Here is a 17,181-nt window from a genome sequence, read left to right on the forward strand (position 1 = left end):
TTAACCCACACCATGATCTTTTCCTGACCCTAACCAAGTGGTTTTTGTGCCTAAACCTAACCAGACCTTAACCACAGGGCATCATGATGATTTCGGAACGGACTTCGGAACAATGAGTTTAATATGGTCGGAACAATGGGGTGTCGAACCAATGGGCAGTTCCCCTGGTAGTCAGGCTAGCCGTTTCCCCCCACTTCCAGTCTTTATGCTAAGCTAAGCTAAGCTAACTGCTGCTAGTTGTAGCTTCATATTTATCCTGCAGACATGAAAGTTTAATCAATATTCTTATCTAACTTTCGGCAAGACATTGTACAAGTAGGGTTGGGCTGATAGACAATGCCATCATCCATCGCTGATGACCATGTGATTTAAAAATCTACACCAAACTGGGGCACGGGATTGCGGCGCTACTGGCATTCATTGTGTGTATAAAAGTAACATTTCTGATTTATCTACCAGATGAACTGTAGGCTGCCAGTTGGGCAAATGCGTACCCTTCTTAGCCACCAAGTGTGTTATTGCTGTCGTGAAGATATGCCACCATCACTTATCAATATCCTCTCACATCTGCTGAGCTGACTATTGTTTTTTATTTCTTCTTAATTCACTAGTACGTTATTTAAATATCACAGGTTGCGGCAGGTGGATTGAAAAGTGACACATTTCAAGTAAGGTATTACTCAAACACACACACACACACACACACACACACCTTGGAAAGTGCCGTGGCACTCACTCCTAATCGTCTCTGTCCTTGTCTCAGTCCTCCCTACTGTAATGCATAAAGTTGGCAGTTTGCGAGTTGGGTCTGGTTCAGTTGATTACCGCCTCTTTTTGCAATGTCATTGTCCATCAGGATGTGTCACTGTGAACATCGCCATATGCCAGTTCGGTAGACATCGCCCAACCCTACGTACTGGCCTATTTCCCAAAATATCAAATTAGTACTTCAGTGACTGTTAGCTGAAAAGTATTGTGATGACATGATCAAATAATGTTGTACAAATAAATGACAGTGAGAAAGTTGAACTAACAACAAGCTCCAGTTAGATCCCAGCCAACATGTGTATGTGGGGCCCATGTGGGTAGTAAATGAGCTGAAAAATGGGCCCTATATGGGACTGTCCATGGGTTCCATAATGACGCTATTCCAATTGCCCACATATGAGATTTTACTAAAGTTGGCCCAAGATAAGATGGCCATTTTGGGCCCATACCCACTTGGTGCCTGGGTAGCCGTAGCATTACCCATGTGGGGCCCACTTGGGTAAACCCACCCAATATGGAACCCATGGACAATCCCACATAAGGCCCATTTTTACATACAAATGTTGGCTGGGATGTGGTCTTACGTAAATGTTTCATATCATGATGCATTCTGAAACCATGAATATTCTTATTATTATTATCCTGCATATTGATTTCAACAATATTGCCCAGCCCTACTATTAATACCAATAACAAAACCCCCGCCACAATAAAACAAGACTTAAAGGGACAGTTCACCCCAAAATCAAAATACATATTTTTCTTCTTGCCTGTGGTGCTATTTATTTATATATGGTGCTATTGCTTTGGTGTGAGCTGCCGAGTGATTTATCAGCTGTAGAGATCTCTGCCTTCTCTCAAATATAATGGAACTAGATGGCATTCGGTTTGTTGTGCTCAAAGCGCCCAAAAAATATATTTGAATAACTCAACACCCACCAATCGAATCACAACACAGAAGGAAGCGTGCCTCTACTGCTAGCTCACCTAGCACCGCTGAGCTAGCAATTGCTACAGCTCATTAATGTTTACATCTCGCACTGAAACGAGCATGAGCCTCTTGTCCATGAGTAGATGCATGTTTCCTTCCTTGCAGTGATACTGTTGGCTCTCTATGGCCGATATCTCCAACACTCGGCAACTCACACCAAAACAGTCTAGGCTGGTAAATAGCACTACACATAAGAGGAAAAATATGTATTTATCCCTTTCACATGACCACTTGTCTAATGCAGCTTAACAAACTGGAACTAACATGATAGGTATAAACAGAGTTTAAGTCGTACAAGAATGTTTGTTTAAAACCTAGTAACCCTTTAAACAGTGTCCAAATTGAGTACACCAGAACATAAGCTCGATTACTTTGCTGACACAGCTTCATTGTCTCATCTCCTTCCTTTAAAAACAGGAATGTCCTTGGAGCGATAAGGATATCCTCAGCTGAAAATCTAAAGAGAAGTTAACAGCAGAGGATGTTGTGCGTGTCAGGTGGAGTGAAACCTTTGTGTGATACATATTTTGTCTCTCTGCAACAGGAATAACTTACCATTGAATGAGTCTGTTGTAAGGGCTCAATTAGATACACATAGACTCCATCGTCAAACATCCCGCTGCCAGGCAGAGAGAGTAGAAAAGAGAGAGAAAGCAGTCGATACTGAGTCAATAGGAGCTGAGGAGCAGAGACGAGTGTATCCAGAAATATTCTGAACACGGCGAGGATTACACACAACTCCGCTGTTCACTTACTGCAGCCCGTTGCAGGTAGATAAGGCCACATGGGAGTTATCGTTCCCTCTCACCTGGCCGTGGTAGTAACAGTGCTCACCGCCCTGAGGGGAGACAACATAGTGCTAATGCAGCATCACAGCAAACCCCAGGCATTACTAAAGCAGCATTACCGGCAGAGCGGAGCACACATCCACAGATGATGGCTCAGATTCGCCATTACACGGTGAATGTGTCATATTTTTTACTTAATTATCATGAATATTCTAACATCTCAGAGAAGGTAACAGCTTGTCTCACAGATGCCGGTTTGGTAAGTTTGCAGTGCCTTTTCTGGGGGGGTCTCTGCTTGTTAAGATGTGGAGTTATAACAAAGTGGGCCCTGGCACTATCTGTGACTCAGCTGTCAGATCCAGGGTGAGCAGAGGACATTTCCCCCCTTCTCTCCCTCTCCCTCTCTCTTCCACTTCACCCATCCCACGCTGCACTGATACTGCAGAGGGCTTTCTCTACCTCGTCACGTGACCAGAGCTCCAGCAGGAGGCTGCAGGAGAGCAAAACCCTGCTGATTCAGCTACAGTATGCCCAGCCCAGCCCACTGCCTGAATCAGCAGCAGCAGCAGCAGCAGCAGCAGGAACCAGCTCTCATTCCCAACCTGTTTTCTCCTCCCCCCTCTTTCTATCCCCTCTTTCCTTCTGTTCTCTCAAAATGATCCATCTATCTATCCATCTATCTGTCTATCTATCTATCTACCCATCTATCCATCCATCTCCTCTTGTACATTTTGTTCTTAAGAAGATTTCCTGGCTGTGACTGCTGGATGACACATGAAGGTTGCAGTCTTAATTCAATTGCCAATTAGCAGGTTTGGTGATAAAAGATGACAAGCAAACTGATTTTACAGGAAATCAACACTCACATCTGTTCCTGTTTTTTGTCTCAAAGCCTATTTCCCAAAGTTGAGACAAAGCTTGTGCCTCTAGCTTCACAATGTGCGTGACTGTACAAAATGAAAACAGAACTCCACCAAAACAAGACAGATCATGTGTACTGTAAAAATTCAGTCACAGCAAGAGAAGACGTTACCTTTGATAGAACAGGTTTGCCCGCCTCATAGTGGATTTCAACATAATCTGAAGACAGCAAGTCACTGTTAAAAAACAAAACAGAGATTGCAGTTGGTTAGGGTGGACGGATGTGATGCTTTGACAATTAAAAAACACACAAGGTCTGTCTGCCTTTGCTTTCTCTGACTCACATATTGTGGCTTTCAACTAGCCGTGAGTGGTGCTTTGGTTGGCGTTTTAACAAGAACACTCATCACCACTGTGCCTGGATTAGCCTGCACAAACACTCCCGTGGCATCTGAAAAGTGCAGCGGATATGTTAAATGTTGCCTGCCCTAAGGAAAGATGATGACGCATTTACTCCATTAATACTGTCACAACAAGATGCTAATTTTGCAAAGAGGCCTTCAGTTATCAAAGAGAAACAGGAGATCTAAAACAACCATTTTGAAACTGCATTTTACACAAAGTTCAAGCACAGAACATGATTCTTCCTCAAATCTCCCAAAATTACATCAGTTGGTCGAGAAACAGCACGCATAACAGGAACAGAAACAAGTAACGTCGCCCGAAAGCTGCAAATGAAGCCTAATGTGACAACATGACTGCGAGGCCTCAGCATTCACCTTGAACACAATGGTCTTTCCGGCAGTTCCTGCTATCTGAGTCAGCGTCCCTCAACCATTTCACACACTCAATCTGTTAGCTGACAGCTGACTTCAAGAGGCTGCGATTTCTGCCACAATGGCGCTTTTTTTCCTGAGTAACCTTGCAAATAAAATAAAAACATCCTCTCCATGGACATGTAGTGGCGTTGCAGCAGAAAAAAAAAAAGATAAAAGTGATGGTCTTGTAACACCAGCAGTGTGACATTTTTGAGTGATGCTCAGCGGCATGTGAGCAGGAAGTGCAACATTATGAGGGGAGAGTCAAGGCATGAGCGACGTCTGTGAGAGATTCCTGAGTGAGGGGCTATTAATAGCGTGACAGATGAGGCAGGGCGAGGAGAGTGGGCCAAAGGAATAAGAGTGTATCTGTGTTTGTACGAGTGTGTGTGTGTGTGTGTGTGTGTGTTTAGGCAGCACTGTGGAGCTTGGAGGGGTAAAGGCACTGTGAGTGTGTCGATGTGTGTGTGTGTGTGTGTGTGTGTGTGTGTGAGGGCTGTGAAAGTGTGTGGAGAGCATGCGAAGGGAGTCCTGTCCTGAGGTCTCTCAGTTCACAGGAGACTGAGTGCCACAATGCAGCAGCAGGGAAGCGAGACAGAGGCATGGAAGAGAGGGAGGACCAAAAAAACCTGCAGGAGGTTCTTATGTCTGGCGCCAGATCAGATGCAGCTCTGAATCCTGTGGTGTCACTACTCTTCATACCTCTAACACATGGGCTGGGCTATATATTGATATCATATCGATAGCGTGATGTGATACTAGAAAGCATCTTAGACTTTGGATATCGGTGTGTCGTGTTTTCCTGGATCTAAAGGTCCAGTGTGTACGATTTAAGGAGATTCAGTGGTCTGTAGCTGTGAGGATTGCTGAATTGCAACCACCTGAAACTTCTCCTGGTTAGAATTCCTTCAGTGTTAATTGTTCAGGAGGTTTATATCTGGAGCCGAATTATCCTCAGAGGTCCCTTCCTCTCCAAAACCAGTGGATCAGGAGATTAAAACTGGTGAAAACACTGAATAAGCAGTTTCATGTTATAAATCAGTGATTCACCAACGCTGTTTGGCATGTGGGAGTCCGGTGGCTCGCCAACCATCTACTATTATTGTTCACCTCTTTTCTGATCTAAACATTCAGGGGATTTTCACTGGGAGCCTAATCATCTGCAGAGGTCTCTCCTTCTCCAAAACAAACACCAGGTGATTTAAACTGGTAAAAACACTGAATGAAGCGGTTTCACGTTAAAAATCTGTGTTTTACCGACACTGCTTGTTGCAAATGGGCTGTTCAGTACAGTGGCCAATGCGAAAATGCAGAAATGCCAAATGCCCAATCTAGAGCCAAAGTTTGGTTTGTCCATTCTAGGATACTCTTGAGACAACATGGCAATCTAAACAAGGACCCGCTCCCTATGTATATATAAGCGGCTCACTCTAAGGTAACAACAACACAATGATTCTTATTTTCAGGTGATTCTACACTACAGAAAACATACTTATTATACTATAATCCATCTCTGCCAATATATCCCCCTAAATCCTTCAAACTAGACCTTTAAGGCTGCATTATGGTAAAATGGCGTAATTTTCTGAATTTACTAGACTGCTCGAGCTGCTCTATTATTCGCCTTTACCCGCTTAGCAGTGTTGTAGTCAAGACCGCCTAAACCGAGACAAACTCATGACCAAGACCAGAATGTATCAAGGCCGAGACAAGAACATCATTTTGACGGGTCGAGACAAGGTTTGGAAATTAACTTTTTTGTCCACCTGCCACTGAGGCCAGTGGATTCCAAGATCTATGGGCAGGTCAATAAATTACTATTACTTTTTGGCTGGTGAGTGAAGCAAATCTTGCAGCCACTTGCATGTTTTACCAGCATGTGGCTGGTGGCTGGCGCAAATTTCCAACCCTGGGCGAGACCAAGTTGACACCGAGACCAGACCAGTGTGAGTCCCACACAGCATGACACACTTACGATAAAATGTGGAACATGCAAACCATAGGTACTCCCAAAAAATATCTGAAAGAGCCACACTCACACAAAACACCCACAGAAAACAAATCAAATCTCCTCTTCATTCACCTCTATTATTGCCATATACAGTAGTATATATGTGTGTATAGGAGTGCCATGAGAAATGTCTGGATAATATAGAGGTGAATTTCATGTGTGGGGATTTTCCTTTGTTTTCTGTGAGCAAACAAATACAAACAAACACTAAAGAGCAGAAACACTCCTTTTCACACAGGCAATTTAGTGATATCCCTGCAGTTGTGGTCTTGACCAGTCTGGAAAAAAACCCAGAGTCCTCTTTGTCTGAGATGGACACAAGGCCAGATAAAAAAACTGAGCATAGCGTTAGTTCAGGCAGGACCCGATGTCAAGCTCAGCTCACATCCCAGCTACATCAGCCGATCTCAAACAGCCCAATCAACTGATGGAGCAGCTGTTTGATGGAAGGGAGTCAGCTGATAGATCACATGATTCCTTTCTATGCAACCAACAGGCAAATCTCATTCAGGGCGCTCTATTAAAACTGCTCTGGCCTGCCTACTGTTACTGCTTCCTCTGCAAGCTGCTTTGCAACCCGCCTCCACCCCAGCTCCTCCTTTTCATGCTGTGCCTGCCTTATCAGTGTCATTTCTGTTTGTCATTGATGCTTCTCTGTTCTGTTCCTGGGGGGTCTTTGCTGCTGCTCTCCCTGCCTTAGCCTTTCCATGTAGGCACATGGAAGGGCAGCGAGGTTTGCTCTCTCTGTCTTAGGCTTTCCACCTAAGCGTGTGGAAGAGGCTTTCTGCGTATGCCCGAGGAAAAGCAGAGAGGCCCCAGAACAGAGCCATACCGCCTAATGTATTACTGCAATGGAAGTTTTCTTTGACTAACGTGTTCCTGACTGAAGTCAAGTCCAAGATGAGACATTCAAAAAGTGGTCTTGAGACCAAGACTGATCTCAAGTACTACAACACTACCACTTATTATTATATCCACATTACTTATGATTATTTATCAAAAATCTCATTGCCTAAATGTTTCGTGAAAGCACCAATAATCAGCCATACAATATCACCACAATATCATCTATCGCCCAGCACTAGTGAAAATATTGATTCTAAATAAATGGAGTCGCTCTGAAGAAGCAGCACAAAGCATCACTTTTCTCATTCACATTTCAAATAGGACCGGGGAATATGGGGTAAATCAAGATCACTATATTGTTGACCAAATATCTGGATATCTATATCGCAGTGATGTTGTTAGGTTGACTATTGGTACTGTTACAAAATATTTACACAATGAGATTGTGATAAGCAGTTATCAGTAATGTGGCTATAATGACTGCGTGGGTAAAAGTAAATAATAGAACAGCAAGAACAGTCTGGCATGTTCAGAAAATGACATCACTTTACTGTAATGCAGCCTTTAAAACCAGGAAAAGACAACACATACAATATTATGATATCCAAAATCTAAGACAATATCTAGTGTCACATCACAATATCAATATCATATAAATATATTGCCCCGCCCTAATTTCAGTTCTATCAATATATGATATGTCGACTGAAAGAAATTGTTTTCAGATGTAAAAAAAATGCTCCCTTGGTTTGCAGTCGCAGGTACAGTAAGAGGTGAGCAGATAAAGTAGCACCCATTGGCAGGTTACAGACCTATCTATATTTAGATCGGTACTGTCGCAGCTACAACACCAAGCAGAATTCAAACCCCTGTTCTCACACAAAAAGAAAAGGCACACACTGAAGTTAGCTCATGTATCTCACAGATAACCTACGCTACAAGCAAACAGCTGGGAATCAAGGTCATGCTTTCCTCTCTGCTGCTGTAAAGAGCTGCTGCTGCTGCTGCTGCTGTGTTGTGTGGTGATTCCTGAATGTCCTGAATGCACAGGATGACAGCTTTTAAACACGATGTGAGATTGTGTGAATGACGGGAGGAGAGTTCAGTCCCTGCTGTCTGTGTGCGACTTAACACATGCTGCAAACAATGTAAACAAAACACATGTGTGACAATATTTTTTTTTTATATTTCCACAAAACCTCACTGAATATATTCCATTTAGAAAAAAGTGAAGAAAGACAGAAACGTTGGAGATATCATGGCCAGGGATGACTCGCCCATTGGCCTTCCTGATACAGCGGCACAGGCTGTTCTCACGCACTGTTCATAAGTATACCAACAAAAAGTAATTCACCACAGTTGGCACATAATCAACATAATCATGAGCCAGAAATTCGTGTATAACCCACATTATCAGGAAGGCTGCAATGACATGAGCAATGCACTGACGGGAGAAAAGAAGGAAATAGTATCACGAAGGGAAAGTCCGCAAAAGGAGGCAAACAACACAAGACTTGCCCACAGGAGACTTGTGTTCACGTCTTGTGTTAAACCAAGTAAACTATGAGTTATTTTAAGGTACATAGTCACCATGTTTCTTTACCTAAACCTAACCTGTGTAACTTAACATCATTCATAGGGAGCTAATTCGCTAGATGTCAAACGAACTGTTGTATGAGGATACGTTGATTGGCATCAACTCCTCAAAGCGTAGTCAGACATGTGGTCTCCTCACAACATGGAGCTTATTCATACTTTCTTGAGTCTTTCCTACATTACTTGACCTTGTACATTTCCACACAAAGACACACTATTTACTGAATTTAGCTGCTCAAATCTGCACTTTGTAGGTTTCTACTCCGGCACTGAAGTGATGCTCACACTTTTGGCATCCAGGGTTATTTCACTTCATTACCCAGCTATCCAAGTAAATAAAGATATCCTCAACCAACCTGGTTAAAGGTTTCCATAATTTGTTTTTTTGCTAAAGTGATGAATTTACGCTCTAAAGTAACCAGAGACTGAATACCTACACACAGACTAAAAAAAAACAAATGTGCAAGTCTTCACATCTAACAGAAACTCGGCCATGCAGACAATATAAAGTTACAATATTATATAGCTTTAAATCACTTTAAGGGAGCTGGAATTCAATCAGCACTTCAAAGTCCTTGTACACATGGACATTAAGCCTTCACACATGTACAGCGGCGACTTTGTGAAGAGAGTAAATCAATATCATTGAGTGTCTGGAGCCTCGTGTCTCCCAATGTGATCACACACTAGAGTGACTGTCTCCCAGCTGATTTTCATGCAAACCCATTAAACCTCATTAAAGACAGAGACTTCTGGTTTTCCAAATCATTTTCTTAAACAGCCTGTGTGTATAGTCTGGCGGCTGAACTAAGATTGCTTTTAGCACCGGGAGGATTCTGGAAACTAGCGCGCTGACCTATTCAATTACAGTTTCCCTGATTACATTATCGCTGACTGACGCCGCATTAATCACTGATCTGACATATAATAGCACATATCCTTTACAAACAGCAGTCATCTGCAGACGGGAAACACAAGTGTTGTCAGTTTGGTTTCGGCTGTGACACATATTGCTTGCTCAGAGAGTCGGTATCTTGCACTTTCTGATCATTTTGATGCACTAAGCCAGACTTTCACCGTGAGGGCGTGATCTTGTCAGAGTCAGACGACTCAGTGTTTCAATTAAATTCATCTTTATTCAGCCTCACTCAACCTCCGCTTCGTGTCATGTCTCACAGTCCGTCAATACGCTCAGTTACCATGTTTTTTTTATCTGATACTGCCTTTGATCCTGTTTGGTGTATGATGTTCCTACTTCACTTGTTTACTTACTGAGCATGATTTTGTGTCTTTCTCCAATACAACATTTATTTCACTTTTATTCTTGTCAATTTTTCCTACAAAGCACATCTTAAACTGTGCATTTAGCTAACATTAGGCCTGCATTCAAAGGTCCAGCGTGTAGGACTTAGTGGCATCTAGTAGAGAGGTTGCAGGACTGAAACCTCTCCTGTGTCCATTCTGGGCTACTGTTGAAACACGGCAGACTCCATGGGAGAGAGCTTTGAATTAGTACAACTCAACAGCCCTGCACTAAGAAATAAAACCCTAAATTAAACCCTAAACCTATCTTTCCTTTGATGCTTTCCTATAATGTTTTGTACAGGATGCTGAAAGTGTTTTCTATAATATCCATAGGAAGAGTCAGTGTGGCTCTGTTGTGGCAGGAAGGTTTACACAGCTTCTCTTAAACCCCCGATGAATCTGTACAATGCTGTCAATATGACCTTGACAGCAGACACAGGCAGATTCTTTTTACTGGAAATTCAATCACAAAGTTTGTTATGCTTAAAGGGAAATTCCGTTGTATTCTAACCTGCTGTACTTCCCCTAAATGTGGCTATTGTGGCTCTATGAATTGTGCCAACTTTGCACTCATCACCTCCATTGTAAAGATTCTGGGAATTAATCCTTTTACAATCAGTCTCTGTGTCTGACTGGTAGTAAACACTAGAAAGTGTAGCAGCCATTATGGCTAACTGTGTGGGTATCTGAGTGGAATTTACTTTAATGAGCAGAGCGGCTCACTTTCTGTCAGAGCTGGGTATTGGTACTCAATGCCCTTATAAGGTATTTATCAAAATTACTTAGTAACAAGCAGTATCAAAATGTGTCCAACTAAACGATACATGCATCCAATCCTTTTTGATCCCTAACTGTCTAAACTACCCACTGGATCACCAAACTTTCATTGAACCTTCATTCAACATCTGCCCAGTTAGCACGAGCTAACACAGCAGTAAGGTGTTAAACGATCCCGACAAACTCACAACGACAGCGAAATAGCTCGAATCTGTTGTTGTACCCATTAATAACTGTTATGTTTTGTTTTGTGTCCATATTTCCATATAGTATACGCCATACACCTCTAGTGTTCAACATAAGGAAATACATCTCTTTGCAGATGGATAAAAACGCTGCCGCAGAAATGGCAGAAAATTAATTTTGAGTGTTTTTTATCATCCAATCTTATGGAATATGTGCATGGATCAGTAAAAAGGCAAAAACAGGACGAGTGATGTTTTCTGAAATACTATGTTAAAAGACATATGACTCATTGTGCATGCACTCTATAGCAGTGGTTCCCAACTGGTCCAGCCACAGGCTCCAGATTTCCCCTTAGTCATTGGTTCAAGGTCCACACAGTTTAATACATTCAGCATCGTACTTGCGGTTGGCCATGCTTTCAAGCTAGTTTGCTGTCTCTGTCAAGTAGTTGTCCATTTGTCAATCACTCTACAGTGGGAAATGGCACTTCAAAATAAAAGCTCTGTGCTGGAAATTCACTGTACTAAAAAATAAAGTGTGTTTTTTACAAACTTGACACGTTTGCGAGTCACTTGCTTGTTCATTCAGAATGGACCCGCAACCCACTTTTGGACCACTACCAACCAGTTGGGAATCACTGCTCTATAGAGTGGTCCAGGAATGAGTCCAAAAACCTGGAAAATGAGTTTGGATTTTCACACGCCTGGTTCCCTCGGCTTGAAGTCAATGTTTTTTGAGTTTTTGGTTGGATGCCTGAAATAAGGTCTGTGGTGGACAAATGCTTAAGCGATTTTCACATTTTGTTCTACAGCATTAAATTAGTCAGTACATATTTGACTCAAGATTTTGAAGCGTATATGTGTCTTTAAAAAGGTGGTTTCTAACAAGTGGCTAAATGAGACTACAGAACTTCATCACGCCAAACATGGTTTTACAGGTTGCTGTGGTGGCGACATTGAGTCATGCGACTGTGGTGTAGTTTGTTTATAGCCTGAAGTTATCTTTTTACTTCTGGCAATTGCACTTGCGCTTCAAAAATCATAAAAGTGGTCATTTGTGAAGATTATCTGGCTGAACAAAACATCTAAGTATCATAATTGTTTGCCACAGAGTTTATTTTCTACAATTTTCCAGTCCAATAGAAAAATCCCATAGACTTTCTGATGAAGGGGACCAGGGCAGCCTACAGAAAAACATTATCCCTGGAGAACTCTACATGGTACACAGCTATCATACTACCAATCTTAGCTGGCTAAACATGCCGTCGAAATTTTCACTTAAGACAAAATCTCTTAATAGAGCTGTATTACATTCATCAATCTCTTCGCTAATCTGTTTTTATGCTAACTTCCTGTGGCACAGTGCATACAGTCTGTCCAAAGTCTGATGCAATAGTCCAGTTTTCAATGTGGAGCTCACACTCCCGCAGAAGCAGCTCCAACCCATACAAGCTGTGGTGTGGTGAAGTCGAGCAAGGTGTATTAACAAAGGTTGGAGGTTCAGTATGGCTATCCTACACTCCACTCCATTCACATAACGGGTATCACATGAAGTACCCTACCCATATCACTTTAAGGGTTCTGGTATTGGTACTGGTATCATCATTTTTAAAACAATACCCAGCCCTACTGTCTATAAATTCAATTGCTTTAGCTAAAATGCATTACTGTAGTGATAGAAGAAGGACTTACGTGTTCAGTGCTAGATCCAGAACAAATCTGGAGCCAAATGCTTCTAACTGGAAACTGGCTTGGGCGAGGTGGACCGCCTGTGAAGGAGAAAAGAGTCGTCACTGCATTACATGATGCAAAGTATAAGACTATAGCTGTCTACCAACATAAAATCCTCCAGAGTCCACCTTCAGCATCCTCTACAGCACAGTGCACAAATAACAGATGTGGTGGTAGATGGCAGATGGTAATGCACAGTGGGTATACTGGAAGAAAGGCTTCCTTCAGCATGGTCGCTCTGGCATGGTTCCAGTTCCTAAAGTGTATCTGTTAATGTGTTAGGAGTGATGGGTGTCTTTGCTTTGTCTGACACTGTGCAGTAAAATGACATTACAGGCAAGGTTAAGGTTTAATAGGAGCCATAATCTGGATTTAAAACTTCAAAGCCTTGACCATGGAGAATGCTTTTAAATGCCTGGACACTCCTGCTATTGATTACTTATGTATTTCTAGGAAATTCTTCTCACCACATGCCAGTATCAATCTCCCGCATCCTGGCTTACCTGCCCGTCTGTGGCTTGGTTCTTGGTGCGGGTGTCCAGGTCATGGTAAGTGCTCTCCGAGTCCTCGTTTAGGTAGTAGATCAACCGCGAGGGGTAGGTGATCACATGCTCTGCTGCATGCTGTGTTGTGTTGTCTGTGGCAGGTGCTGCAGTTGCCTGTTGCTTCAGCAGGGCTGGCACTGCGTCCCTCTCAACCTTGTCCCCTGCTCCTTGAGAATCTGCAAGACAATTCCCACCGCACGGACATGAAAAACCTGACACACACGTATAAAGACACACGCACACAGCCAGCTGTCATGCTTTATTCATGAAACGCATTGATAATACTGAGGCAAGTGGCCACGGCTTCATTGCCATTCTTAGGACAGTGTTTAGAAAGACTGCATACACGCTCTCGTGTACTGACAACCACATATGACAGAATACAGATGGATACATTTCACAGAGAGGCACTTTTGATGTGGCTGTTCCCAAAGTGAAAAACTCTGCACCATAAAGACAAATGCAGTGTGCATCATACAATATTATCAAAACATATATATCCAGATAATGCCATGCACTTGAAGTAAAAAGAGCACCAGCAAATGTTAAATATGACACTCACACATAATAAAGAGCACTATATTTTATAAGCTGAACAAAAGATGCTGAGATGGTGTAGTCTGCCTCATGCACCATCACGCTGAATACGCCGCATATTAAATCAAATATCTTTAGGGGAGGGTAAAAACGCGATGCTGTGCACCTGCAGTACACCATCAGATATTATTTTAGCCCAACACACAAAGTAAAAGGTGTGTCTAGTTACATGAAAGTGACAAATAAAGCAGCCAGCGGGCTGTTGCAATACGTACCGGATGACGCTAGTGATGGATGAAGCCAAGGCGAAAGGATGCTGACGAGCAAAGTGGCCAGAAATATCAAATGCATGATTCATATTTGATAACTGAAATATCTCGATATCAACACAACAACGCAGTATATAGCTCGCGGCCCATCGTGGCGGGGGACGTGCCGTGCAGGGGGGCTTTCTTCATGGATCCAGGAGGCACCGGGATGCTGCTGCAGTAGCGGCTGAAGGAGGAGGAGGAGGAGGAGGGTGAGGAGGAGGATGGGAGGGGATGAGGAGGGAAGGGAGGGGGGAGCAGAAAGAAGGCGGTGGCCAGGCAGCTACTGGAAGTCAACCAGCAGACTCCTCCTCGATGAGCACAAACATGTCCTTCCTCCCTTCTGGACAACAGGAAGCCCGCGCAGGTGACCTCAAAGACATGTGTGATCACATCAGGAAATGACCCTGTGACACTGAGATGATCATTTCACATGGGTGATTTTTTATTTGTTATGATAAGGAGAGCACTAAGAGAGCACAAACATACACTTGAGAAAATAATATGCTGTTTTTTGTGAATTACAGAGATTATAGTTGTGTTAATTCAGAAAAACAGGGCAAATATTTGATCAAGTGAACGCATCACGCCTCTGTAAAATAAAAAAAAAAAAAACATATAAAAGAATATGTAAAAAAAAATAAGCAAGCATTAAACCAAATTTTATCGCATAATGTTCCAGTCATTGTAGTTATATATAATAAATGGGTATGCTTTGGGGTAGGATTTAAGGATTTAGCTACTTCTTATAATATCATGGTTATAAACAGTGGTGCCCCCAGAAATTTTTCTTAGGGGTGGCCAGATGGAGCCGCTGAAAATCTTGGGGTGGTATACCAAAACCAAAAGCCATGACTGAATTTCAGATATTCATTCATGCTGTAGAAAACAGGCTAGTTTAAAACTATTTCAATATGAAGAGTTAAGGAATCACATCTTGACATAGGTCAACTTTGGTTCCTTATTTTACAGTAGCCTAAATGTTAACTGATCCTTCACTAAGACCTGCCAAATCATAACGTAGCATCAGGCCGGCTCAGACCAGTGTTGTGTATTTATGATACTCGTTACCTGGTGAGGTTGGAAAAAGATACACGTTTCTTCCCTGTTCAAAAACCAAAATCAAACCCTGAAAAGTGTAGGGTTAGCTAGCTAGCTACTGAAGATATAGCCTACTGAATGTATACACATGCTGCTTTTGCTTTTAATGATTATAACACTGAATAAAGGCCGACCCTGCTGTACAGGAACCAGTGAAGGGAAGCAGGGAAACTTTTCTGATATTCAACCAGCTCTGTGTCATCGCATTGTGATGACGCAGAGATGTGATCACTGATAAAAGTTGTTTGACTTCCTCTGGAGATCCCTGCCTGTCCGGTGGTGTAAGTCCGGGTGCTGGCAGCGGCACGGGCACCGTTCATCTGCACACACTGTGATGCCACACAGCTGGTTCAATATTAGCAAAGTTTCTCTTTATATTCATTGTCTTGTGTGGCGACCAGCAGTGATGTGGTGGTTCACTTTTACACTGTGATCTGTAGCCTATAGTTCGGCTTTAGCTTCTAACTATCTTTGTCTTTTTAACCTGTTGTTGCTGCTGAGTCAGTTTGACATCCTGGATATATCCTTCAAACACAGACTGTAGACCCCTCTGTCTGCTTCTCTCTGGAATCACTGTTTCATTTTTCCAAAAATATGATAATATTTCTTCAGGGAGTGCAGTTAGCTCACTCCGACAGCTTGTCAGACTATCACAAAGAAGCGGGGCTTAGTGACAGGTCAATTAGAGGATTTAGCAGTAAAATGCACTTAATATGTTCATTAGCCATTACTGGGTAATTTCATAACTGATGCATTAATGGGTGAGCAGCATTTTATGTGTCAGCTAGTAAAAGCAAAGTTAACTACGATAGCTATTGGTTATATTCTGTTGTTGGGTGGTTTAACCTATAACAATGCTTCATACTGTGTGAGCTGATCACTTTATTTGTGTAAAATCCTGAGCTTTAAAGTCACTAGTAATTAATGGCTGTCAGATAAATGTAGTAGAGTGAAAACATGCAGAATTCCCCTCTGAAACGTTGTGAAGTCCAGGTATAAAGTCACGTAGAATAGAAATAATCAAGTAAAATACAAGTAGGCCGAGGCTACTGTACTTCAAATTTGTACTTATGTATTTTATTACTGCACATCATATCACAAAATTTCCTTTTTAATCTTATGATAGAGGTATAGACCACAGCAGCAAAGTGCACAGCAGACATTTTGATTTGTCACAGCAGGAAACACAGGGTTACTAATAACATCAACAGTGGATCTGTTCTATGAAAGTGTCCCAATAAGCCATGGCAGTGTGACAGTGAGCCAGCATGCACAATATCAAAACCCTGACACTGAGGCAGCTAAATGGAATTCATCCATCGTTAATTTTATTATCTACACCTTTGACATTTGGCCAAGTTTGACCTTTTGACCGTCATCTTAAAGGTCAAGTCATCCACCCCAGAAACAATATGAGTGAGATCTCTCACAAATCACACCTACGTAAAAGCATTTTTCTTTTCTCATTTCATTTATATGATGTATATAAATCAAAATTAGTTTCCTCAAAATTAATTGTGCTTTATAAACTGACTCCATTCCAGAGTTTCTCCCATCATTGTGCCGATAAGGTAAGCACCCAATCCATCAACACACAATGCCCTAATACAATTACATTGGCTTTTTTTCACTGAAAATAACTCATTTATGAGGAAACACTTCATAGAGCTACGGCAAAAATTATGACTGATCCTCTTGATTTAACTTAAGGTGCCATGTATGTGTGAGTTATCGCTATCATATGAATATAAAGTGTTTCAATGCCACAGCTGAGCAAGTAAATGTAAAAAGAAATGAGATCTAAACCGAGCTTGCTGAGACGGTACGTGAGGAACATCATGAACACTGGTGTTCAAGAGTGATGACAATAGCTCCTTTAAGTTTCCTTGAGTTAAAAGTCCCAGTGAGAACCCTTAATGTGCCCCAGTCTCTTCGTGAGATAGCAGAATATCTTAAAGGCAGACTGTGTGACATGGGCCATGAACTATAACGAGCGTATGGCATGAGTTGTAG

General features: G+C 42.2%; 1 protein-coding gene across 3 annotated transcripts in view; it reads right to left on the reverse strand.

Moving 5' to 3' along the window:
• The window catches only part of LOC126393073 (disintegrin and metalloproteinase domain-containing protein 23), a 36,612-nt gene extending 22,308 nt beyond the window's left edge, over nucleotides 1-14,304 (reverse strand). The window contains exons 1-6 of one of the 3 annotated variants that reach the window (XM_050048928.1): nucleotides 14,035-14,304; nucleotides 13,181-13,398; nucleotides 12,639-12,715; nucleotides 3,581-3,644; nucleotides 2,515-2,597; nucleotides 2,315-2,378 (exon numbers count right to left, since the gene is read on the reverse strand). In XM_050048928.1, coding sequence (XP_049904885.1) covers nucleotides 2,315-2,378; nucleotides 2,515-2,597; nucleotides 3,581-3,644; nucleotides 12,639-12,715; nucleotides 13,181-13,398; nucleotides 14,035-14,110 — 582 coding nt within the window. In that variant the 5' untranslated portion in view covers nucleotides 14,111-14,304. The remainder of the gene's footprint in view (nucleotides 1-2,314; nucleotides 2,379-2,514; nucleotides 2,598-3,580; nucleotides 3,645-12,638; nucleotides 12,716-13,180; nucleotides 13,399-14,034) is intronic. The other 2 variants (XM_050048929.1, XM_050048927.1) reach the window with 2 other exon arrangements.
• Nucleotides 14,305-17,181: the final 2,877 nt, after the last annotated feature.

This window comes from Epinephelus moara, chromosome 7 (assembly GCF_006386435.1).
Source record: "Epinephelus moara isolate mb chromosome 7, YSFRI_EMoa_1.0, whole genome shotgun sequence".
NCBI lineage: Eukaryota > Metazoa > Chordata > Actinopteri > Perciformes > Serranidae > Epinephelus > Epinephelus moara.